Source organism: Dermochelys coriacea, chromosome 15 (assembly GCF_009764565.3).
Source record: "Dermochelys coriacea isolate rDerCor1 chromosome 15, rDerCor1.pri.v4, whole genome shotgun sequence".
Classification (NCBI taxonomy): domain Eukaryota; kingdom Metazoa; phylum Chordata; order Testudines; family Dermochelyidae; genus Dermochelys; species Dermochelys coriacea.
Window position 1 is genome coordinate 12,764,045 of NC_050082.1, and position 25,941 is coordinate 12,789,985.

General features: G+C 40.1%; 1 protein-coding gene across 16 annotated transcripts in view; it reads right to left on the bottom strand.

Annotated features, from left to right (window-relative positions):
• Positions 1-25,941, bottom strand: part of CABIN1 (calcineurin binding protein 1) — a 230,800-nt gene that overhangs the window by 169,041 nt on the left and 35,818 nt on the right. For 9 of the 16 annotated variants that reach the window (XR_006275953.1, XM_038373072.2, XM_043498472.1 and 6 more), the window contains 9 exons: positions 25,455-25,614; positions 25,079-25,194; positions 19,918-20,079; positions 18,219-18,425; positions 17,796-17,941; positions 14,413-14,674; positions 9,575-9,853; positions 8,623-8,774; positions 7,794-7,972 (listed from right to left, as the gene is read on the bottom strand). Coding sequence is in view for 15 of the 16 variants with exons in the window: in XM_038373072.2 (XP_038229000.1) it covers positions 7,794-7,972; positions 8,623-8,774; positions 9,575-9,853; positions 14,413-14,674; positions 17,796-17,941; positions 18,219-18,425; positions 19,918-20,079; positions 25,079-25,194; positions 25,455-25,614 (1,663 nt within the window). In the remaining variant the exon portion in view is untranslated. The remainder of the gene's footprint in view (positions 1-7,793; positions 7,973-8,622; positions 8,775-9,574; positions 9,854-14,412; positions 14,675-17,795; positions 17,942-18,218; positions 18,426-19,917; positions 20,080-25,078; positions 25,195-25,454; positions 25,615-25,941) is intronic. The other 7 variants (XM_043498477.1, XM_038373076.2, XM_043498476.1 and 4 more) reach the window with 3 other exon arrangements.

The following is a 25,941-nucleotide window of genomic DNA, read 5'->3' on the forward strand; positions in this document are numbered from 1 at the left end:
AGGGCTGGAAGGAGAATGAAGAGGAAAAGTTCTGCTTACTGGGTTGTAATCTTTGGTGTTTGCTAGGAATCATAAATCCTTTGATGGTAGAATGGTTATGGGGCTTGACGCTGCCTGTAAGACTGAGGTTTAGGATACCTCCTCTGTGGCCCCAGGGTATAGATACCCAGAGAGTGAAGAATTGCTCATGGGTCTTTAAGAGTATGTAACACTGAATGGCTTATTTCTCTCAAGAGGCAGATCCTCCACAGCGGATTGGACTTCTTTGGTAAATCTGGAGGATTGGAATGAATCCCTTCTCATAATTATAGATGCTGCCATTGACTAGGAGGCTAATTAATTAATACAACCATATTTCAACTTTAAAGCTTGGTTCTATTTCACTAAATGGAACTGTACACTCACCAAAGTGAAGTTCTTTCTTCAAAAGAGGTCTAGACATTTGGCCTCCTTGCCTGTGGGTGTAAATCTGGGTTGATGTTGCTTGTCACTTTTGGTGACAGCCTGCAACACTACAGAGTTTGGAGTATGAAAATAAGTAAGTATTCCATCTCTTTCAATGGTACAAAATATTTCTTCTCTGCTCTTTTCAGAGTGACAGTACAAGTAGCTGGAGTATTCCAGACGATTCTGGTTGGTTCTAAAATGGCTTCAATAATAGGCAGTGCCTCCTTTCTGGGACCAGCTCTTTGGAGGATACCTAATAGCTCATGAGTGATGTCCTGCATTTTATCCAGAGGTATCTGCAGCGTGTCTGCAATTCTCCCAAGGTGGTCTTGGAACTGCCTATAGTCAGGTGGTGATGGTGATTGTGTGATCACCTCATCTGATGAGGACAATGATAATCATCCCACAGGGGTGAATGGTTCCAGCTTTATGGGTTTCTCCTCTTTTCAGAGCGTTCTTGATGAAGTTGAGGTTCTTTCCCAAGTGGGAATCCTGCCTTGCCTCTCATTGAGATCTCAAAAATTTGGGAGTCACAAAGATGGATCTCAGGGATACCAATAAGGCTAGTGCAAGGGATCATAGAGGTAATGGGGTGGATTCCAGAGAGGAGGGTACCATTGGTCCTGAGTTGGGCAGTCCTTCCTATGAGAATATGAAGGCACCCATGATATCTTGGAGTCTCTGTCAGGGCTGACTTCCTGCCTCGTTAAAGCTGGTGAAGCTCTCCCACTAATTCCAGACTAAGTGGAAGAAAATAAGGCCTCTATGTTGATAGGTGGCACCATCAGTACCAGGTCTCATTATGTATTGGTTGGCTGATAGTACAGGAGAGTGGTGAAGTGATGGTGTTAGAAGGTCCCTGGTTAGGGGACCGGATCTCACAGTATCAGCAATTCCAGATCTGCAAAAATGGTAAGGTCCTCCGGGATAGAGTATCTAGTCTGTTGATGGAGAGTGGACCCAGTTTCTGTCCCTTAGCAGTGCTGGTTTCAGAAGGACAGTGGTTTTCAATAACAATGATTTCTTATCTCTTCATGCTGGTACTATCAGTGTAGGATATGTCCATGTTCCTCTTTCCATTGTCACTACCAGAGATAGTCCTGTCCCTTTGGTTATCAACTGTTTTGGGGGACTTTTGATTCTCCATTTCAAGGAACCAGTACCATGCTCCTTAGGAGTTCCAGACACATCCGTATCAAGGTGTGGGGTCTTACTGACCTAGAAGTTGTCAGCAAGGAGGTCCTCTTTTTAGGTGAGGACTTGGCAGGAGATTTCACACGTGTCTTGCGAAAATGTTTGCTTTTACCCTCCTCAGGTCTCCGTTTGGAAGAGTCTTTAACTCTGCCCTGAGTAGCCCTGGAGGCGGAGACCACCATGATCAAAGGGGTGCTTCTTAATGCTTCTGTCTGATGTGAGAGGAGCGTGATGGGCCAGAATAAGACTGAAGTCTCACACAATTGTCCATCAGGAATCTTGAAAGCCTGAATTCATGGGACTGATGGGTTCAGCAAGGAAAGCAAGAGCAGATACTGCACTTAGGAGGATTATGAGCTTCCCCAAGGCAATAGAGGCATGCAGTGTGGAAGCTGGTGACCAGGAAGACCCAGGGATAGGACTTGCCCACCCTGGGATCTTGGGCATACTGGGCAACCCCATACCGGGGGAGGGGTGTTTGGGTGGGGGTGCCCCCAGACCTCTGAACTACTTTAACTACACTATCTAAAACTGCAAAAAGAAAAGGAGTACTTGTGGCACCTTAGAGACTAACAAATTTATTAGAGCATAAGCTTTCGTGAGCTACAGCTCACTTCATCGGATGCATCCGATGAAGTGAGCTGTAGCTCACGAGAGCTTATGCTCTAATAAATTTGTTAGTCTCTAAGGTGCCACAAGTACTCCTTTTCTTTTTGCGAATACAGACTAACACGGCTGCTACTCTGAAACCTATCTAAAACTGCTAAAACTATTAACAGCACCTGATTTTTTGAACAGGAACACTAGCTAAAGCTACGGACACTAGAGAAGTTCTGTCTCAGACTACATGCAGTAGAAAGGAACTGGAGAAGTGGTAGGTCTGCACCACCCCTTATGCCCTTGGTTCAGAGTGGGAGGAGGAGAAAGGTGCAGGTCAGGCAAAAAATCTGCCCATCTCAGGTGCATGGAACACATATGCACCTCAACTGGAATACACTTAGTGACCATCAACTCAGAGAACTCTAGCTTACAAACACGTTTATCTTCAATGGTATGCAGTCGAAACATTTGGGATTACTTGGCCTCATACCACTGTGATTCTTGAAATAGACTCCAGCCATAATAGAGGACACTACACAAATCTGGAATCAAAATGCACTTTCATGTAATTAATTATTTTTTAAAAGAAAAAGATAAAAAGTTGAGTTTTGCATTGGAGCAGCTTCACCACTTGAGGCAGAGTATCTCTCTCCATGTACAGAAGGGACTTCCCTTACAAAATGAGTCAAAGATGTAATCCTGGATTGGGTCTAGTTTCATCAAATCATTAGATACATATCAGTAACTAGTAACTAACAACTGCTATACTTCTACCATCAACATTCCATTTATCTGGTCAGATTCTTATATATTTTTATACTGAATATCAATTTCAGATTTTTTCCTCATTCAACCCCATTAAAATAGGGGCAGCAAATAGATTAAATTACAGAAAGGATAATAGTAATTGCCATCCTGGAGCCATTAGTCCAATGTCCTGTCTCCAAGAGCATCCAGTTCCAGATGCCACAGAGACAGGTGCAAAATCACAACAGTAGTCAAATGTGTAATTATCTCCTGCCATGAAGGTTTCATTCTAATCTCTAATAGTGAGAGATTAGTTTAAACTCTGATGCATGAGGATTTTGTATCCCTTCCAAAACTCTGTTTGTATTAACTGTTATAACTCTGGATATTCTTGTTATCCATATAAGTGTTCGATCCCTCTTTGAGTCTTACTAAATTCTTGGCACCCGTGACAAGTTGATGCACAACATCCTCATGGATCACCTTTGACTCATCAATATCTTAAGAATCCCACTCTCACAGAAACTGCACATCTCTATATCATTTGCAGAATCACAGGACCAACGGATTATGAAGTGGGACTCCTCCCACAGCATGAAGCAAGTAGCCTTTCCCAGTGAGCTTAACATGCAGTTTTTGCCTATTATTGAAGCAAGCCGTGACAGGTAAAAGCAGGAAGAAAATGTCTAGGGAACAGAACTGTATAAAGGTTAGGGGCAGCACGGGCAATATTGGTTGCAAAAGCAGTCAAGCAAAGATAAACATAAAAAAAGGATGATCACATATAATTGAACAGAAGGCAGTAAATGACAAGGGTAAAGACAACAACAATATAATGTTTCAGCATTACAGTAGCAATGGGCATTCCATGCATTTTCTGCACTGTCTCAAAACCCTTCATTGATAGATACATACATAGCTGAACATAAACATATTCAAAAGACAGATGCCACAGCAAAAGGACAAACTTTTCAGTTCTCTCTCTGAGAACTAGATTTCTTATTTGGATAACTGTTTTTATTTAGATACCTTTTATTTTTCCTCCTTCTGAATTAACTTCAATATTTAAAACAGGTATTAGCTGAACACATTGAGACTAACTGTTGAAAGTCTGTATTTTCTCCCTGTCTCTCTGTGAAGAGCTGCACATATCCACGGCTTAATCACTGTGCATTCAATAGAAAGTTGCTCCTCTAGCTGGGTAAGTTAATCTAGTGATATCCTAGGTGAGGCAAATGTCCTATTTAATCCCAGATTGCTATTTTAAAAAAGTAAATAATGGCGGTCTACATTTGGTTCATTCACTGTTAAATTCAGATTTTTACTCTGTTGGGTTACAAAACCAGTGATGTGAAGGGGAGGGAAAAGGAGAGACTGGGCTAACACAAAGGGGAAAAGGGGATGTTGCCTGGTGAATGGGTAAGAAAGAGCACCGAGAGAAGCAGCCGCCTGTTTTGTGCATGCACAACTGCCAGCAAACACTAGCTGCATCTCAGCTATATTTCTTGCCTCCTGAAGGAAAGATGCAGGTCAGCAGCTGCCATAGGGAGACAGGGCTAGAAATGTGTGTACTGTACTGTACAATAAAGTACTGTACTACTCTACAAGCTTTTATTGCTCTATATTTTCCAGTTTGTCTAAAGCATGATATTCTAAACCAGTACTACAGGGATTCAAAACGGTCTACAATATAGCGGTCATTTCCAAATTTCGTGTCCATCTTTTCACAGATATAGAAATATGCTGGACAGTTATAGTACAATATGAGAGAGATAAGGTGCAAGCTTGTCTCTCTCACCAACAGAAGTTGGTCCACTAAAATATATGATTTCACCCACCTTATCTCTCCAATATATTGGGACCAAAATGGATACAACTACACTACATAGTACTATATGGACATTACAGCTACATCACCTGAAAATAAATGCTTGCCCTTTACATTTTAGCTGTGTAGAGGTGCACACTTGAGGACTGGAGTCCAGTGATTTTCAGTGAAGGGCTCCTGTCTGTGGATGAACTCACTCTCTCTTGAAGTCAGCCAGTTTGCTGACCTCAGGGTACAGTACAAGATATCTTGGTAAAGCATTTGTTTGACTATGGACCCTTGCTGAGTTATTTACCAAGTTTGCTTTTGGCAATTCAGGCAGAGGGGATTTTTGTGTGGGGGATCTATTGTAGTCACTTATATTATTGTCCTTTGTCAGGTGCCATGGTAATAAGTACATAAAAATACTAAGACAATTAGGGTAGATACCTGAACTGAATTTGGGCCAAACTATTTCATTCATGAACAATGCCAGTGTGGGCCATTTCAACTGGTGTCAGAATAGCAAAAAGTTTCCCCAAAGTAATAAGTTATATTTTAAAAAAAAAAAAAAAAAAAAAAAAAAGCAATTGACTATTTTAAGGAACAGTATAATGGAAATGCAGACACCACACTTCTGCAGCAATTAGGTTGCGTTAAAGATGTCAGTAGCACTTTACTTTAAAAAGTACATATTTTAACAAAAGTATTATGCAAATTAATGCAAAGCAATGCAATATTAGTAACACACACACACACACACACACACACACACACACACACAGGTGACACAAAGGTGAGCTTCCCAATGTGTTAGCACTCCTCCATCTGCAACAGCAGCCCTAGGCAAATATTTTAATTTCCTGGGGCTCTTCAGTGTGCTGCTGCTGCAGTTTGGCTTTGCCAGCAATTTATAAGGTATTATGATTGGTACAGTGCTTTGCAATTCTACTTGTAATAGACACACTCTACCTTCCAAGAGGGCACCCTAACTTGGCTTCTTCTACCAATTGACAATCTCTATAGCTGTGACAGCAGCTATGCTATGCCAGGCTTGCAGCTCCTATAATTGCTGCTTCAGCCCTGATGGATGTAGCAGCTCCTTAGCTTGCACCTTTTGGTTTTGCTAAGTAGCCCACCTTCCTCCAATCGGGAAATTAGTATGCCATCACCCATTATGCCTTCTTGTGAGTGAATGCACTCATGACATGCACTGCAACAACTCATTTGTCTCCACAGAACATTTCAGCAAGCTGTAGGGCCTATGCATATGTAGTCTGACAGAGAATTGAATCGCACAGTGCATATTATTTTAGGATACTTTTAATTTTTTTTTTTACATTTTTCGTTTGCAATGTCAGTCTCCACAACGAGTGGGGGGGGGGGAAAAAGCAGATAATGATTGGCCCCACATCCAAGTAACAGCAGAATTATTCTAGAAGAATCTTTGACTATCTGTGGCTGATAACAGAAGAAAATAATGTACCTGCCAACAAGTAAAGGTGACTGTCCAATGATTTCCAAAGCATACTAGCTACATAAACAAACTTCTTGTTTTCCAGGCACATGCTGTATGAGGCTGATCTGATCCAAAGCCCACTGAAGTCAATGCAAAGACTCCCATTGACTTTAATAGGCTTTGGATCAGGCCCGAAATCTTTATCCCTATTCTCTCTCTCATTTATATTTTACACACGCACACAAACACACACACACACACACACACACACACACACACACAGAAGACTGGTAGAGAAAGGACACGGAGCAGCTAAAGCAGTATAAGTGCCTGCCTATATACAACTCATTCACACTAATGTGCATGTGTACACACACATATTTTACACACACAAAGTCTGTCTCTCTATTAAAACCGTGAACGAATTACTGCATACTGAAATGAAGGTTTGGATAAAACAAACTTTTAAATGTTCAGGTTAGTGAAAGAAGTGCAAGAACCCTCTGCTGGTTTTAAATTGAGGAGTTATTTATTAGTAGGGAAGAAAAGCGAACAAATACACCTTGTCGGGTACTGGACATTTAGCTACTGGTTTCAAAATTGGGTCACATTTTTATGGTTTAGTTATTTTTGAAATGTTGACAGACATGGAAGCAGCCCACCCAAAAGAAATAAGTTCAGATCAGGAACAGCAGTTCCTCAAGGAGGATGCTGTAATCCATCAACATTCACCTGCAGAAGCGCTCTGCAGAATATGTACTTTATTCATGAATGTTGGTAGCCACAGATCCAGAGGGACAGATAGCTAAGCTGGTCACCAGAGTGGTGATGTTGAAACAAAATTGCCTGCCAAAAGATAGTGTCAGGTTTCCTAAATAGTAGATTTCTATTCATTTGTATTGCAACGACACCACTATACTGCCCTACTACTTTTCTTTCTAAACCAATCAGCTGTTATTTTATGATCCACAGAAATGTGCTGCTAGCCAGTTGTTGTAAATAATAAAGAAAAAATTAAAAGATGAAGTCTATTAGACCACCATGCAAATCACCTTGTGTTGAGATAAGCAATATTCAGACAGTCGCCACCTGCCTCATTCCAAATGGGATAAACTCTGGTGAGATTGTTTTGGATGGAACATCACAAAAAGTTAACCAACTTGCTCAGATTCTCACCAAGTCAAGGAAGCACTGAAATGGTACAACCTCAGGTAACAATTAAACCCAAGTCTTTCCTCATAAGCTCAAGTAGTACATGATTGGCTCTAGAGATATGCCACATTACTGAAGGACCTTTTAATAGCCACACACGCCATCCCACCCCCATTCCCATTTAGTTTGGGTGGGAGGTGACGACCCTGAATGTTTTATTTAAAGCTCTGACCACTGTGAATTTATGAAGTTAATGAGCAGCAATATTGCCCGTGTTACCACAGACCCATCACCCTCCTTGAAATGAGCAGATTGAGCTTCCCAGGTCAAGCCCCCCATGATTAGAGCACCTCCCTGTGCTGGCAGTATTGAGAACAGGGACTGTACCATCCGGCGTTGCCTGCTGACGGGGTTTTTTACATTTGACGTAATCGTGGTCAACTGGAGTGGCTGTGTAAGGTGGGGATGTCAGACCTGGACCAGAGGATGAGGGCAGGGAAGTCCCAGGGCCTGGTACTGTTCCAGCAGAAGAGTGAGAGTCTTCATCAATCATGCAAGTCTTTTCCCTGGGTAGATAGGAAGAAGAGAAAAATGAAAAGGAAGAGTATTAGCATAGTCAGTGTCTATGTAAATTAAAAGGAAACTGACTGCTCCTCTTGCATCATTATCTTCTGTATATAATCAAATCTATTAGCAACATCAACAAGATGGATTTTCACCATAAGACACAGTAAAGAAATGAAAAAGGGCAAACTGGATCCCCATCAATGGTTTGTGTCAAGACATCTTTATTTTATAGCCATTAACAAACCAAAGCTAGAGGGCTCATGTCAATAAATTAAGCTGGACTTTTAAGTACAGCATCTGCTAATTAATCAAAAATAATGGTTTCAGCAGTGTATCCAAAGATTAACTTGTCCCCTTCTCTTGTTAACCTTCCTCCCTACATTGTGCCTATATATTGCAGAGATCTCAGAAAAATCAATAATGTAAGTTCTATGATGTGGAATACTAGATGCCATAAGAGTGAGTTAAAGTCTTAACATTTTGGGGCTTCTGTTGGTTTACAGCACGTTCATTGTTACTGTAATAGTTTGTGGCACACCTGTTTTGAATCTATGTAGGTGTCTGCACAAATAATAAATCTTTACATTAAAAGCCTACTTGGTGTGGAAAAAGCATGTTTTCAGAGTATTTTCTGGAAGTTAGCACTCACTTTTCTGTAACTTTTGGAGTGTTCTTCTCTTCACCCCTGGCAAATGGTCCCTCAGAAGCCTCCTTCATGAAAGTAAGTAATATCTCTGCATCCACCCCAGAGTCTGGCTTCCCCACAAGTTTCAGAATAGAGGCATGAAGCCGGAAGTAAACCTAGGAAAACAAAACACAGTCCATTAAATCAGTAGAGAGCTCAGAATTCTGAAACCAGTTCCAAGAAGTAGGCCCTGCTCTGCAAAAATTTCTGAGATTTGCAGAGCAAGTTATTTGCTGTCACATGTACCTCATCAGGACATTTCCTGTCTATTCCAGTCAAGTAAACGGCACAGGTTCTTAGAGCAAAAATGTGCTCCCTCCAGGCAATGGAATGAAGCAATGAGGAGGAGGTCACTGGGTACATACTACAGCCAATGTCCTTAACAAGCTGCACCATGGATGCAGAGGTTCTGTGACTACTACGTCAGCCCATGGGCTCATGCCCTGCCTCTGGGCGAGGGGATGGATTTCACCCCAACCACCTACATTTCAACCTCACAGTCTGACTGATGAGTTTTATGTGGGTAAAGCGAATTTGACTCTTACTAAATAAGTGATAAATAGCAGCATTATCTGATACCAGTACCATACCTATAAACTGGCTTTATAATGCAAGCATTTAGGAATTCCATTTGATTCCTGGTTTTTGCCTTGAATATATTTCCATCTCTAAAGTACAATGCACATCTACTGCCACTACTCTAATAATAATGATTATCGTTATTTCAACTAACTAGAGAAAAAACAAAATTTTAAAACACAGAGGTTTATAAACAGAAAATGGTGTCTACTGGCTAAACTATGTATGTGTGGCAACATTTTCAACACACTGAAAACATGGTAACAGCTGTTAAATTCCGATTCAGTTTAGTTAGTAGATCTGGCACCAAGCTTTTGTGTGTGTTTTTCCATTTTACCTCTAATGCCTCCATGGCCAGTTCTGGTGGGTTATGGTAGTGAATCTTCTTTGGATACCTGGCAGCTTCCTCATGGAGGTAGTGACCTGCCTGTTTGTAATGAAACAGATAGACAACTGGAGACTGCTTTTGCTTCTCTGCAATCTTTCCCAGCATGTAGTGAATAAGCCACTCCTCTTCATCTCCATCTCCCTCACAGCGAGATGCCGAAGCAAAGCAGAGTTTGGCTGTCTCCAACATGCTGTCTCGACGCTCTTCCATCTGCAATGGGACAAGATGCTGAAAACATGAGTTCACCCTTAGCTGGGATGAACAATGTTGAAATTTATTTTACTGCATATGAAAGTTCACAAAAGCAATAGGTTATTTAAAAATCCTTTGGATTTAATGGCAGAGCATACAAAATGTATCCAACTACCCAAATGGCTTCTGAAAACTCAAAATGTGGTGCATATGAATCTGTGTTTCATTCAGTTAAATGCCTTCTCACATTAATGACTCAAATAAAGCGGTAAGAAAAAATGTATAAATGTAAAACACTTGTGGAGAAATTAACAGACAGTGATTCCGTTTCTTTTCCATCATTGTAAGCAACTCTCTCAACACATATATTTAAAAATAAGAATTAGGGATATTTGCCTAACTCTGCAACTAATAGTCTACTAGAACACAGGCCATTAGAATTCACAAAAAAATACATTTTATAATAGTTGGTAAGAATCTGATATTAAGCCTCATAAACAAGGCAGCAGTATCGATTTTTACAAAACAAAACAGCATAAATTAAGGTTAGCCTTCCAAGAGGCTGAACTAAAAAATATTTAAAAATATCAAGTTATGACAGCATCTTAAGTACTGTCTGGAAAAGTGTTGCTTTATTTTACAGAGTTTAAATATAAATGTTAAATATTAATTATGAACTTCTTGAACAGAAAATATTCTTGAAATACATCTGCCCCCTTTTACATAATTCATTCAAGAAGAATCCCTTTGATTATGGTTTGGTATACAACAACAGTGGTTTTGTGTTTGTTTTTAAACAGATATATCCCTAAAAGGGAGAATCACACTGTTCTAACTCACCTTTTGTTACACCGAAAGCTTAGCCTTTTCAAAGGTTTATACCTTTATAACACATTCATTTTAAAAAGAAGAGTGAAGCCATTTTAAAAAAAAATTCTGATTTGGTGCATGGAAACTTAAGTTGGCTGGTCTGTACCCACATTATAACTCTGTTACAAATGGTAACTAAAGTATTGTCCACTCGATTCCTTAATAAATACTTTACTGTGATAGGTTTACAAGACAGTAATGAGCATGTCTTTATTGTGAAGAATGGCGTGGACTGTAATGATTTGAGACTTCAAGGTAATTAATTCTGGAGTTCTTAGGTATAATTACAAGTAATCTTTAGAGATGTAATAACACACTGTTACATGGCAGTCCACAGTAAACCTTGTATGGTTACAATGTAACTAAGAGCAGTAACATAGTCAAGAGCCTTCTTTTCTTATGGGTGTAAAGCTCTGCACACTTCTATGGTGGTACTACATATAGAAATACAGAATGCGAAGGTGGTAAATATTCAAACCTGTGAACACTCAAAACTGGGAAAGGTGAAAATGTAATTTAAAATCTCCTCCCATTAACATTTGGGATGCTAACACCTCGAGAGCTTTGGAAGAGATGGGAGTACAGGTGCTAACAAACATTTATACTCTTAAAATTACTCTAATCACGATGTCCTATGGTTCTCACCTCTCAATAATTACACCACAATTTGTATGTGGACAAATAAAAAAATCTTTCTAACTACCAAATCACAAATAAATAAATAACTAATTCTGGCACTGTTGTATCAGAGAACTCATGCCAATCGGACACAATTTTGCTGGGAAAGAGCCCTGGATTTCTTTCCCTTTCCACAGTGACCACCTTCCCAAATTATTTAGAAGAAGCAAGAAATCTAAAAACAGGATCCGAAAAATTGATTTGGTGTAATCTCCTTGGTTAGGTGTCTGACTTTTCACCATTAGTTTTAATATTTCATGAATAAATAGGAATTGAGAAGTTGAGACCCTGAACATGCTAAGATACTTTTCATAGCATCCACTAAAGAACAGCAAGAACCTGGATGAGTAAATTTGACTACATGTTTATTTTGCTTTTCCGGGAGGCACAGAGATTCACTGAAGTTAGCCTTCATGAATTCAAATCAACTCAGCGCATTTTCCACAAACATGTTTGTTTAGAGATGCTATTTCAGTAGATCATCTGTTGCTATGGAGTATGGCTTTTGACAGCCACCACTTTGTTTATAATCCAAATTAACAGCAGCTCATATAATGTTCATTTTGCTTCATGGGAACACCCTTGTACACTTCTGATTGTTTTACTGCAAGACAAAAATCTGAATTCCAACCCTTGGGACAAATATGCTCTAAAAACATTTTATATATAAAGGCAAATTGCAAAGCAAAAATTTAAGTCCAGATTTATCCATTAAGCTCTGCACTAAGTTGTGGGAGGCATTCAACGTTATAATTAACCTTTTAGACATTCTTTCCCCACCTTAGTGGAACCCTTTTATAACCTCTTGATTCACTGAAGACATGCCAAATGCATCATTCTGTGACATCACAAATACCATTAAATTGTATTGAGACATCTGCGACAGCTTCCATAAACCAATGTCTACCAAAGAGCCAAACACCACTCTGTGTTGAACATCCCTCAGAACTTCCTTAATGGGGGCATTCAACACAGAAATTCAGCTCAAGTTTTTATTTTTCTTTGCAGTTCACCTAACTCAGCATTAGCGACTCTTAGAGACTTTTGAATAAAAAACAAGAATGACAACTAAGCCTCTTGAGATACATTTTCTCTGAACATGGGATCCTCCCAAGACCCATGTTTTCCAAATGGGATTTTCAGCTCCTTTTGTGCCTAGCTCAAGAAGTGTTGAAGAAAATGATTCACTACCCTGAGTTAACTGAGAGTGTGGTTTTCACACATCTAGCACTGTGTGATCAAAAAAGGGTATTTTTAAAATTCTGACAATATAAAAGATTAGAAAATAACCAATTAACTTTCAGTGCAGTTAAGTTGAAATCTTATCAGACAGTCCTAACTCTTTCCTGCTTTCAGGATACAAACACCTTCCATTTCACAGTATTACTTTAATGGATCTCTTCAGAAACACAAGTAATGACCATTTGGTCTTCATCTGCAGGGATATTGGGTAGAACAATGGTCTTTAAGACAGTGCCTCATTTCTTAAGTTGATTAATTCATATCTCATTCCGCAAGTAAAACCCCAGTAAGATTTAGGAGAAGATATGCCTCTGAACAAACTACATGGAAAAGCATGGGGGAAAGATTCAAAACAAACTCTGATTGGCTCAGGTTGCATGCCTCTTATTGCAGGCTTCCAGACATGACAGTCTGAACACAGCAAGTGTTTCTATGATTTCCAAATCTCCCCAATGACATACGATGCTCCTGAGAGAGACAAGTACTCTTTATACTGAACCACTTCAAGGTGCTCATCTTATTCACTGAGAAGCCATCTAACTTTCAGTTAGAAAGATCAATTAAGTCATATATCCCTACATGATTCCTGATGCTTAAAGTTATCTAAAAAAAAAGTCTCTGTTTCCAGAGATTGTGATTTATCTACTTTTCTGCAACAGGATATTTTAAGACCTTTTTTCCCCCCACTCAGCTCATGTAAGAAAGTTCATTTTAATTCCACACAGTGGTTCACACCAGTACTGTTTCTTTGAGTCTCCTCTTCCATATTTTTTCTGGCATATTCTTTAGTTACCTTTGCTGGAAAAGTAATTATGGTTTAACTTCATGCTGAGGAATAGGATTCAGAGCACGTTTTCATAGAACGTTTGCAGGATGGAAGAGAGCCTTTGAGAAGGCAGGAGGAGAAGGTGTTCTCATTGCACCTTCTCTTCCATTCATATACTGGGGAACTTTAGATTTTCTTGAGTATTTAACAGCTCACAGACCAGAGACAATTCACCTTCCCCCCCCCCCCCTTCAAATTTCCATTCCTTCACTGTAATCTGATACTTGAGAGTTAGGATGGAAGATAAATGTATCAGTCAGAAAGACGGGGGCACAACACTGACTATATCTAGTGACCCAAGTTTATAAAGATTAAAGTTGCTTTTCCGCCTTGGATCAGTAGAAAATTTCACAATCAAGATATTTTATGCATGGCTGTTGGTCAGGAGTCAATCATCACATAAATTACTTCCTTGAAAATGCTATTGAGATGTTTGTCATTGAACAATTTCGATCATGAGCTTAAGTAAATAACCCAAATGTAACAAAAAGAGAACCCTCATTATGACACAAGAGAAATGATGTTGTGTGGATACAAATGTGAGCTGCCCAATTTTCTGGTCTTTTGCCTATTTAAAAAGAGGTGTTTCATCTTATTCTGAAGTAATTTGTATGAAGTTTACTAACAGGGAAAGTAAATGTATTGTAGATTCTTGCAGTTCATTACAAATTCATAAGTATTTTTTTTTCCTGCTGGTTCTGCCATTTTTGAGCGATCTTTGGAGGAAGTGTCTAAGTAGGCTCAAATCTCAGACAGACTAATTTTGAGAAGAAACTAACAAAATTTCAAAAAGTGCTCACGCTGGCAAGTTACATGTTTATTTTTACTAGGGCTGGGTGGATGCTGTGACTAGCAATGCTGCTAAGTCACCATGCAGTGTAGCAGTTCCACACCAATAGTACTGAATGCTTTAATCAGAAACATTATAAGGTTTAAATATGCAATTCAAAGTTCACACAGCTCTAACTTAGACCCCCACCTGCTGCACAACTTCAGGAGGAAGTTCTAACTTCCACTGCTTCAGCTGTCGGGATGCAAAAGAGTGCAGGGCATAGGAAATGGTGCCATATTCTATCCAGAGAGAGAGATTGGAGCTGTCGATCTCCAGGGCTCGTTTAAAGCAGTTGAGGACGGGAGTAGAGTGCTTCCAAATGGGGCCATCGCTCTTCAGCTCATTGGAGTTCAACTTGTCTTGAATTCGACTTGCTCTAGCCAGCGCCATGCCAGCCCAAGAATCAAACCTATGCACGAAAGAACAAACGCGGCAAATAAACTACTCACTGCAAGGCATCTTGAATCATGAGTGTGATTATTCCTTTTACTATTTCTCCAGATGTTTCCTTCTTACATCATAGGCTTCTCCAAAACAATAATCCTGCTGCACATCCTCCTATGGTGGTGGCATTCTGAGAGACACTGTACACATCTAACCCTTGCTCTTCTCAAAATTAATTGAAAATGCTTCCCCTGTCCCCATTTTGTGTTTCAACAGAATGAGGAACCTGTTCTAGAACTGTATGAAACACAAAAATGGGTAAAATAGATAAAATGTGTATGCAGATTTTGAAAACCTCCATTTTCTAGCTAACCCAATATTGTCCTAAACATCCATCATCATAGAAAAGGAAACCAAATAATGGAATAACTGGTGCCTTTTCATTCAAATTCAATATGTCCAAGTTTGTACAGTTCCATTCCAACCAGCTTCTTCTCTCAGAAACTATGCTGTCCTGTCAAAACAATATGGTGCCCTTTCATCCTAGCCTCTAAACATTATCAAATCTTGTCTAACAGACAGCCCGATATTCACAACATCATTTTGGATGGCAGGACTGGATGGCACTTGGTCTTTACTATCATTATGCTTTTTGATGGAAACATGACTTAGTAGGAACCAAAAAATCTCCCTCCAGGAAAATCTCGATGTATGTGTAGTGGGGCAGTCACCGTGCTTCAGCTCAGAAAGGGTTAAAACCCAGCCCTTGGAGGGGAATGGGAGCCAATCAGAGAAGGCTGGGAGGCACCCAATCAGGGCTTGCCAAGCCAGTATAAAAGAGGGCAGACCAGAAAGGGTAGTCAGTCTCTTTCCAGCCTTGGAGAGAGAGATGGATCTGGCTCCTGGATAGAGAAAAGGGTACCTTGGACAGTGCAGTTCTGGGAAGGGCAGGAGGTAGGGAAGCACCAGCCTGGCAAACCTGCAGGCAGAGGCCTTGCTTTCAGGGCCAGAGGAGGTACTAGGGCTGTGGGGAAGCAGCCAGGGAAGGAAGCAGCACCAGGTCTAACCTCCTTGCCGATGATGAATGGCCATTTCAGACTGCAGTTTGCCCTTGAGGGAAGGGGTAGATGAAGACTGGCAGTGGGTTATTGAGGTGAGGTGGGCTTAGGGGATTGAGGTTCCCCAGGGAGAGGAGGACCCCTGGGTCTGGGGGCACTGCTGTGGAGCAGTACCCCAGAGAAGGGGCATCAAGGGCCAGAGAGGGGACGCAGGGCCTGAAGTACAGTGGAGGAGATCGAAAGGAAGCAGGTACCAGTAGGGAGATACCAGCCAGCAGGAGGTGCTCCAGAGCTGGAAGAGCTAATTCCCGAGGTAACCAGCAGGAGGTGCTGCAGCAGTGAGTGCACGCCCTGCTACAGCATAGTAAAAGCTACCTTGTGATGAAATACCTCAAGATTCAGCACTATGCTTATAAGTAAGGTTAAGATTTTGTCACAGTTATTTTAGTAAAAGTCACTGACATGTCACAGACAACAAACAAAAATTAATGAAAGCCTGCAACCTGTCCATGACTTTTTCTAAAAATCACATTGATTGCCCCCGCTGCTGAGGGGGGACAAACTCCAGCCCTCACTGCCAAGAGTGGGACTGACAGCCCCGGCTGCTGTGGGGAGGACAGCTCCAGCCCCAGCCTGCAGCCCCTCTGGAGGGGGCTGAAGAAGTCATAGAGGTCCATTAAAGTCAGGAAATCCATGACCTCCATGACTAAATCGTATCCTTTCTTATAAGTGACAGTAAATTCAATGGTATTCTCCACATTGGATGAACCCAAATTGCTAAACCATTTTAGCAATGGTATAGAGCTTCCACTTTTTAATGTGATTCTAGCACCAGATGGTTAATCATATTTATAATACTTTTAAGTTTCTGCTTACCAACATTGACTTAAAACTTCACTCCATGCCAGATTAAAAGGTGATCTGAAGACCCACATTCCATGGGGTTTTAAAACTTAGATATTTTGAAAAGATAATATGCCAAGTAACGGGAGTGAAAATACTATGTTGCTATATGAGGTAGTCCTTGCTGGACAATTAATTGTAACAAATTAATGGCAGCCTGTGGAGCAGAATTTTAAAATGACACTCTCATATGCTGAAAGCTTTTACTTCTCCCCCTCCAAAAAAAATCATCATTTTGTATTAAATGTTCTTGCAGTTTTATCATAAGCCATCAAATCAAGATTTCAACACTTGAAAAATCCCAGTTCCTAGACTGGAAGACTCAACCATGACTAACCATTGATGCTAGGTTTGTTTTTAATGCAGATTTACACATATAACTTTGCTCTGTGCCTACAATCTCCCTGTTGCTTTGTTATATGACTGAATTTAACAATATTTTTGCTCTTCAGAATAAGTTTTTGTCAACTTCAATCCCTTTGCCATCGCAGTAGAAGGAAGCTGGTAGGAAAAAGCCTAATTTGCATGTCCTAAGTTTATCGATTGGCATTTTAAGATTATTGCAGCTCATTTTTTGGAGGAATTTTAAAATACAATTTTTAAAATGAGGGACTCACAAACTGTGAAGCTTATTCACCTTAGAAAGTATCCCTTTGAGATGGTGAAGACTGAAAAGGCAGACAAGAGAAATATTTTTGAGTTTAACTTGTGGTCATCAGAACAATACAGCTCTGTCCATTTTGAGCCATTTTAGAGCACCTCTCTGCCAGCAAATCTAAATAAATTTAAAAAACCCAGCCCAAGCAGCTAATCCATTGAGAGATGGTATCTGTTTGTCTTATGCAGTTAACCACTGACATATAGTTTCCATTTTTTCCTGCCCCAGGGAAACCAATGAGCAAAAGAGAAAAGAAAGTCAAGTCAGTTATCATACCTCTTGCTCTTCCTAATTATAATTCAAATTTCTTCCACACTCTCTGAATTCTAGTCATTTCAGAAACCAAAAAGAAAATGTCAAGTAATTGATAATTAATAACAGGGTTTTCCCCCAAAAATGCTCCTTAAGATACAACTTACTTCTAATAATAAACACCAGAAAATTTTCTTACTTTCCAAACAGAACAAAACCCCAGATTTGTCCCTCATTTCAGCACTGATGAACTGAAGGGAATGAACAACACTGACCTGTTTGGACAAATACAGATGTCATGCATGTAGAATTTAATGGCCTTAGATTGCTCTTTATTCTTGAAGTGGTAGTCTGCCAGGAGGTAATACAGCTCAGTCACCACTGGAGGAGAGTAGTCTGCACCCTCTGGGAGAGATGGTACCTGAAAACAGAAAACCTTAGATGACTCAGGAGCATATTTTAAAATAGCTCTGTATATACTACTTCCCCACATCCCTAAATCTATCCATATTGATTTACATTGTACTTCTTCCTTGTAAAACTACAAGCTTTGGAAAGGCCATTCTAACCCAATTAAAATGTGATTTTTGTGAGCATCAAATGTCAAATCAGACACCACCCAACAATCCCTTACTGTGAAAATGAAACAATATAGACATTTCCTTCCCTTGAAGTTTTTTAAACACAACTAACTGTACCTTGCTGAAGGTTCCTTCAATATAGCCAGAGACATCATCTAGGCTTAACATGGGCTTGTCTGTTCGAGGAACAATTGTAGCAATCTTCTTCAGAAGGTTGGCCAGATCAGCAGATACAGTGCTGGTTTTGTAGCTATCAAACTCAGGGAGGGTTTTGGGCTTAAAATATTCAAACATGAATAACGCATCTTCCCACATCAGATCCACCTTAAGGGAAGGGGGTGGGAGAAAGAGAGAAAGAAACTATCTCAAAGTCAAAAGCTAGGGACATTTTTTAAGAATAGGATAAAAAAAACCAAAACATTATATCAGCTAAAAACCAGTGCAACCTTCCCAGAATGGAAGATCCAAAGCCATTATTAAGATACAATGTTCATCACAGTGATTACAGGCTAAGGCTCTCAACTGTAACTTAACAAATGTTTTTAATAAGGATAGCTTTACTTGCTTGGAAGAATTGGAGAGTCTGCTTAGACCTGCCTGAGAAACAGGAGATTTGGAGACTGACATGGAGGATGTGAGAGAAGATAGAAGAAAAGAACTACATTGCTATAGATTTTGAAACTCAAATCCCGTTAACGGAGAAGGAAAATTCCAGGTGCGTCCCCAGCAATTACAGAGTTGGAAGCATTTTCAAATCAAACAGTAAAATAGCCAGTCACATCCTTGCCTCATCACCTTTTTTCTTCATTTTTTAAAAGAATGTTCAGGTGTTTGTAGTTTTCCTATCTTAAGCTAATTGAGTCATGTTTCCCCAATCTGCTCTTCTGAAGACAGGGTGAAATCGTAGCCCCAGTGAAATCAATGGGAGTTTTGTTATTTACCTCAGTGGGGCCAGGATTTCACCCAGAGTTTCCCACCTTTTTTAGGCAAGAAGTGCCGTTTCCAGCAGGAGGGATTCTCTTCTCCCACAATCCTTTTTTTTTCTTCTTTCTTTATCCTCCCCATTCATCTCCTCCTCCCTTTTATTAGTCTTACAAAATCGTCTATCTGAGACACTTCTTTTGGCCCTCTAGCTATCATACATATGGAACGAGATGAGGTTGAGAAGAATAATTCACAGACAAACTAGAAGCAAGAAAATATTATCACTCAGCAGACTGCACTACAAAATTCTTAACAGGCTTGTTATGTTATGGTTTCAGAGGCACTAACCTATTAAGTGTTTTCTTGGGCAAAATCCAGACACAGGAGACAGTTTCATGACCATCTGTTTTTTGGTAAATTGTAAAGCTATCCAGTCTAACAATGAGTGAAATGTCTTCTGGAGATTCCTCATAGCTCTCCTTCTCCCAAACTGAATTTTGTAAGCTTTAATAATCAGTACTAATCAATATTTTCCATCTGAGCTTTGGCAAGATAAAAGTTTTAATATTTTACCAGCTTCACTTTTAACTGCATTTTCCATATTCATCAACTGTAAGATCAGGTGTTTGGTGTTTTAAGGGTTTTTTTATATCATGGATAAAGCTACAATTGGCTTTATTTCCAACAGCTAGCCCTCTTGTTCCATACTTATTTTAGGGATCCAAGGATTTTTTTCACCATATATAAAGGAAATGAATTTCAGGTCCGGAAAAAAGGCCCTAGTAATTATGACTCCTTCCCATTAATTCAGCTCAACATATTGACACAGGAGAAAACCATGTTCTTCAGCATTCTAAGGTGTTACACTAAAAGTAAACTGTGCTTATCTTACCTGCTGCACAGAATGCTCTTCCAGGTACCTTGCTTTGCTCTTTTTGCTTGGGAAGCTGTACAAACAGTAAAAACACTGCTCTAGGGCTGTCTCCAGTTCCTCTTTGTAAGGATGAGTATCTTCAGAGGTAGACACTGCAAGCTCCTTTTGCAGTACCCACACCTAGATCATCACAAGCATCATAAGTCAAACAAGGTCTGATAACTGAATTTCACATTAAATTAAATGCTTCCTATTTTTATTTTCCTAACCCTGGCACTCAGATACTACGGCGAGGAATGCAGAATAAGAGCCTATATGGAACAGAACATGCACAAAACAAGTTTAATGTTTCTCTGTTACTCACATCCAAATGTTCTCCACGTCTCTGTATGCTCATCACTCTTGTAATATATCCATTTCCATTACACTGTAACCTAATACCATTCTTTTACCTTCTGTCTTTGTGATACTTATGTTCTCTTCCAGTTTCATTTACTGAAGACTGTGTCAGCTTGATGTTCCCAAACTTCTAAAAGTCACTGAAAAGCTCTCTCATTTCCTTTCCCTCTGCACATTTAGGTGGTTTACTCTAACAAATGCATTACATTTTACCACCCCTGACATTCAGGAAGAATATCACCACCAAAGACACAGAAAAATGAGAAAGAAGAGGCTCCAGTTCAGAGGATGTGGAGGAATACCTGCGATAATTAATGAAATTCATGCAAGAAAAGAGAGGGAGTTGTCTTGCACAGTAATCCCTTCTTTTCAACCACAACATTTTAACTACACATATAGGATACCATGACCTATTTATACACTAGGGGTCAAAGAAGGCAGCTGGATTATTGCTGAGAAGATTGAACCTCAGAGGAGTCTGTAATGTCTACTGAAAGTTTGACAGATCTCACAAATATCAGTTAACAGAACTTTCCAAATCTCAACCCAACAGGCATCCACAGCTCTGGATGAGTGAGCTCCACCATAGATGGGAAGGAGCCATGTTATATGAAATAATTCTCTTTAATAGAGAAAATTCTCCATCTTGCCAGTGACGTTTAGAGACGGGAAAACCTAACCTTGACTGATAAGAGGATATATCATCTGTCTGAGATTTGGACAAAAGAACTTCTAAGCTTGATCTCAAAGTTTATGCTACATATTTACAAATCCCCTTAGGTCTAGAAGTTCCATTAGAACCTACAAAAAATCATTTATAGATTCTCACTGAAAATGAAATACCAATTACAGCCTGAAGTTCTGTAATTCTGCAGGCCAAATAATGGAAAACAGGAAAGCCGTTTCTAAAGAAAAACTTTAACTATGATGCTCACATATTAGGATACCAAGGGCTGCATTAATAGTTTACCAGGAGGCCAAAGGCAATGTCAGTTTTGCATATAAAATTTACACAAATATTATCCCCAAAATGCACAGTGTGAATATATGTTGCAAATCTATCTATCTATCTTGATTGCAATTGATCAGCTCTCACTCCATAGCTGCCCTTCCCCTCCCCCCCCCCTTTTTTTTTTTTTTTAAAAAGGATCACACTTAGTTCTATGACATTTTGGGGACAGATCTGCAATAGAAGGCTGAAGAGTAAAAAAGGTGGCTCTATGAGATCTTTGATTAAGATCCCTAAAGGGAACATTTTTGTGAGGGTCTTGATTTTTTCAGTGTCATTTACAGACATTTTCACCAAGAGTAATCTGTGTTTTTGATTCTGCCCCTGTATGAAAGACTGGTTTAACCACCAACTGAAGCATAGGCACCGACTCCAGGGGTGCTCCAGGGCTGGAGCACCAATAGGGAAAAAATGGTAGGTGCTGAGCACCACCAGCAGCCAGTTCCAACCCCACTCCCTCAGCATCTCCAACCTGCTGGCAGCCCCGTGGATCTTCCGACATTTCCGACAAGTAAGGCCCTGTAGCCAATCAGGCAGCCTACTATGGTCAATTGCACTTGTTAGGTTGCCCAGAGACTGCCTCTGTTACAGGCCTCAATTCCTGACAGCCTAGCTTTCCTATTAGCAGAACAGTGCTATAAACCATACAGTGCTTTTTAGAAGCTGAGAATACGTATATTAAATTAGGGTGAAATGAGATAATTTTTAGAACGTACTTCAATGAAGCTTTGAATCACAGTAGTCACCTTATCACGGCAGAGTGTGTCAAAGGAAATGTGATTAACTATTTTTGAAAATCAGAAGTGTGCAATTGAGGTAAATAGTGACCAGGATGAAAGAAAGGAGTAAATTATTTTCACAAACTGTAGTAAAAGCATGACATGCCTACCCAATGCAAAGTGTATAAACATTAAAATACCTTTATGACAGAATTATTTGAACAGTGACAAGTACAACCCGTACCCTTGCTCAGCTTTTAATAATATTCATTCTTAGCAACAATCCAGAATGATTTTGTAATGAATACTTCAAACTGTGGCTATAGTAGATGTATTAATACTATATTAACATTTTTTGTTACACAATATCCTTCAGCCACCAGCAGTGCAATGTGTGCCAGCAGATGGTTCACCTACAGATGGTGGTAATTTACTATGATGCGATATTGTATAAAACACACACCTGTGTCTAGCATGCTTGTGAAGCCCATTTTCTCTTCTAATGTTTTCTTCCACACTGGAATATCTTCCTTATTTTCAGCCTTTCAGCTCCTTTTTGGCTCTGAAAGCTGCTACTGACTACTTGTAATAAACTACAAAATGTTAAATAAGGCTTTTGTTAACAGTACTTGATGACTCAAGAATTGGAATTCAGGGTTTGTTTCAGAGCACACTAACACATGTGGGGTGCTAATCTAACTGTAAGCGATGCACCTTCTAGTTGGATAAGAAGCAGCATCTGCTGACAAAAATTCTACTGCTGGCTATAGGAGACTTGTTCTCCCCAGCATTAACTAAACCACTATATATCATCATAAAAGTCAACAGTGATCTGACAGCCCTCCCTTCATCTACTAATACTGCAGTACTAGTGCCTTAAAATCCACTCCTGGATTCTATAATACTAACTAGCTGTAACATTAATACAATGAGGAAAAGTACAGCAGGTACTAAGCAATGATCCATGGACAAGGTAAACAAAACTATTTCTTCCTCAGATCAACCTAGAATTATTAAAGAATTGACTATGGCAGCTGCAGAAGTCCTAGCATAGTTTCAAAGAACTCCACCTGAAAGTGTTTGGGTTTTTTTTGTCTTAATATACACAATTTATTTTTTGAGCCTCAAATTCTAATGTGGACAGTTGGACTTCCTCCCCACAGGAGAATTCCTTGTGTGTGTGCGCGTTTGAGTATGTATGCATGCCCACAGGAATCAGTGCATCTCTGTGGCCCTGTCTTTTCTGCATTGATCTGCTGTGCTGAACTCTGTGAATATGAGCAAGGAAATTAGGTACTGAGGATTATCTGTTGCTGTACCCCAGGAACATGAGCAGGGAAAACAGTACTAATTTTATTTATTTATTTCCCCTTTGGGTATTTTTCCTGTGATCCTGCTTTAGAGGAAGATGCAAATTTGGGCTCAAACATGGTTTAAAAAATATTTAGTGACTAGCACTCCCTCTGTTGATTGTCTCTTCCCTCCCCCCCACCCGTATGAGCCCCCTTTCAGTATTGGCCTGGAGTTCAGGATGGAGTGGACTCCTGTTTATTACATGGGAGCCACACGGGTCAGACAGGTCTGTATTTCCCTAGGAGGCTCCAAGCCCACAGTATAGAACAGCTGGGAAGCCTGTTGTAGAAGTAATAGCAGGGGAAGGGAGCTGGGCATGAAGGTCCCTTATCACGCTGTCTGGTGTCAGCAGCATCCTTGCTGTATCCAGTGTCCTCCATCCATGGCCTGAGGAGAGACTCAGGAAGTGGCTGAATTCTGCAGTCAGCAGCATGCTGCTGGTGAGGGCTCTAGGGACAAAGTCATGATGCCATTCTGGCATTACTCCCCTCATGGAGTTGAGAGAGGGGGAGCTGCTTACCCCTTCGAGCTGTTTTTTCTAATCCTAGCTGCCTCCTTTTCTGCCTGGGGGAGGGGAACCGAAGTGACCCCACCTAGACTAAGCTGCTGAGACAATGCGTCTGTCTTGCCCAGCCGAGCTGGCCCTCGTCTATCCCTGATGCCCAGGGAATGGCAGCAAAGGCAAACCTGCTCAGACTGAGCTTAGAAAAACTGCATCTTGCCCACAGAGCTGGCCGAGTTCCCTAACGTGACACTCTAAGCAGAGGAAGGACACAGACCTTGCCTTTTGCCTTTGGCTTTCCTTGGTTTAGCTGTCTCCCCTGAAGCCTGTAGGGGTGTCAGCTGCTGCAAATGCCTCAAAGGAAGAAGTAGAGCTGGGGGACAATTTCCCCCAAAAGGAGAGAAGGAGCCCAAGGAGATGGCAGTGAAATAAGACACACTACTAAGACAAAAAATTATTCAGAAACTTGAAACAAAGTTTCAGTAAAGCTCTGCAGCAAGAAGATCTGGATGAACCACCAGCTGCTGCAAAGGCAGATAAAAATTTCAGGGTCACGGTATTCCCTTGCAGCTAGTGACTGACAGGTCTGGTTCTGCTCCCAAACTGCAGAGCAACAAGTGCCCTTTGAACCAGATATCTGGACCAGAGCACAATTTAAAAAAAAAAAAATCATGATCAGTCATCAGGTTACAAGTAATGTTGATGGATGCTGACGATACCATTCTTTAACATGGTTTCTACTAACTTCAGAAAACCTCAGTTCAATTAATTCTTTTTTTCTCTCTCTCTCTCTCTCAAAAAAAAGATTACAGTAACCACCATTGCTTTATTAAAATTTAAGTTGCATAAATTGAACTTTGTGTTGACCACTGAGAACACAGGCTGATGCAAGAGCATAATTTTTTCAGGCAAATCAGTAATAACATTTATACAGTGCTTTACAGTTTCAAAGAAATATACAGTGAATGAGTAATCATAAGACAGTCTGTTATCCCAGGCAAATGACATGGTTTTGTCTGTTTAGGAAAGCCAGATAATCTGAAAAAGTTATGATAGACAAGCGCTGGGAAGAACAATCCTTAAATTCCTCATTACCTAGGATAAAATGGCCATTCCAATACATGTATATGGGGGTAGGGAACAGGAGAAAAAACAGATTTGTTTTTTTTTTTTTAATATTTAGGCATCAATACTCACATAGAATTTGAGAAGGGCGCCATCTGAGTTACAACACCAAGATCTTCTTCCTAGGTACTCATGGGCGGTGTTTAGTAACATAAGGGAAGGAGGCAGCATAGGTGTGTCAGGACTCACTGGAAGAAAGATGCCAGTCATTATATCTCCTAAGTACAAAACTGAGCTAACCTACCTAGCTACTTATTTCTCCATGCTTTGGTAAGGAAACCTTTCCTCAGAATGACTGTCCACTGTGGTGAGGAAATGAAGAAGATTGGAGACTCCCTAAGTGAGGGGGACAAAAGAACACTAGCCATTTCCCATACACATGCCAAAGAAAAAAAGGATAAGGAGCAATGGTTTAATAATATACAACATTTACAAATTAAACTATTACCTTCCTCCCCCTGGCTTTGGAGCTGCTGCTGCTGACAGCAAAGGGATCGGAAGGCATCCTCTTCATGCTGGATAATCCGGTGCAAAATAATCCAGGGAAGCACTGACGAGACATATGGCTCTTTAGCTTCCTCCTGGATTGCCATGCTGCAATCTATAATCTAATAAAGAAATATACGATACCCATTATACACACAAAGATATACACATTAGAAAAAGAATTTATACATGTCCAGATGACTCCGCAGGTACTGCATCCTATTCATACACAAACAAAAATCTAAATTTAAGTAGCCTTGCTTCTTGAGCTGGCTGGCCTGAAAGTACTAAAAAGAGAAGACACTCTGAATTTCCAGAATTTGATAATATGGGAAACGCTCATTTTTCTTACATGTAAGGTCATTTTCTAATTGGGTATGTTTGTCCTAATATCACACTAAAACAAGCACAAATGACTAAGGGAATAGCAGAATTTTTGAGCACTAGCA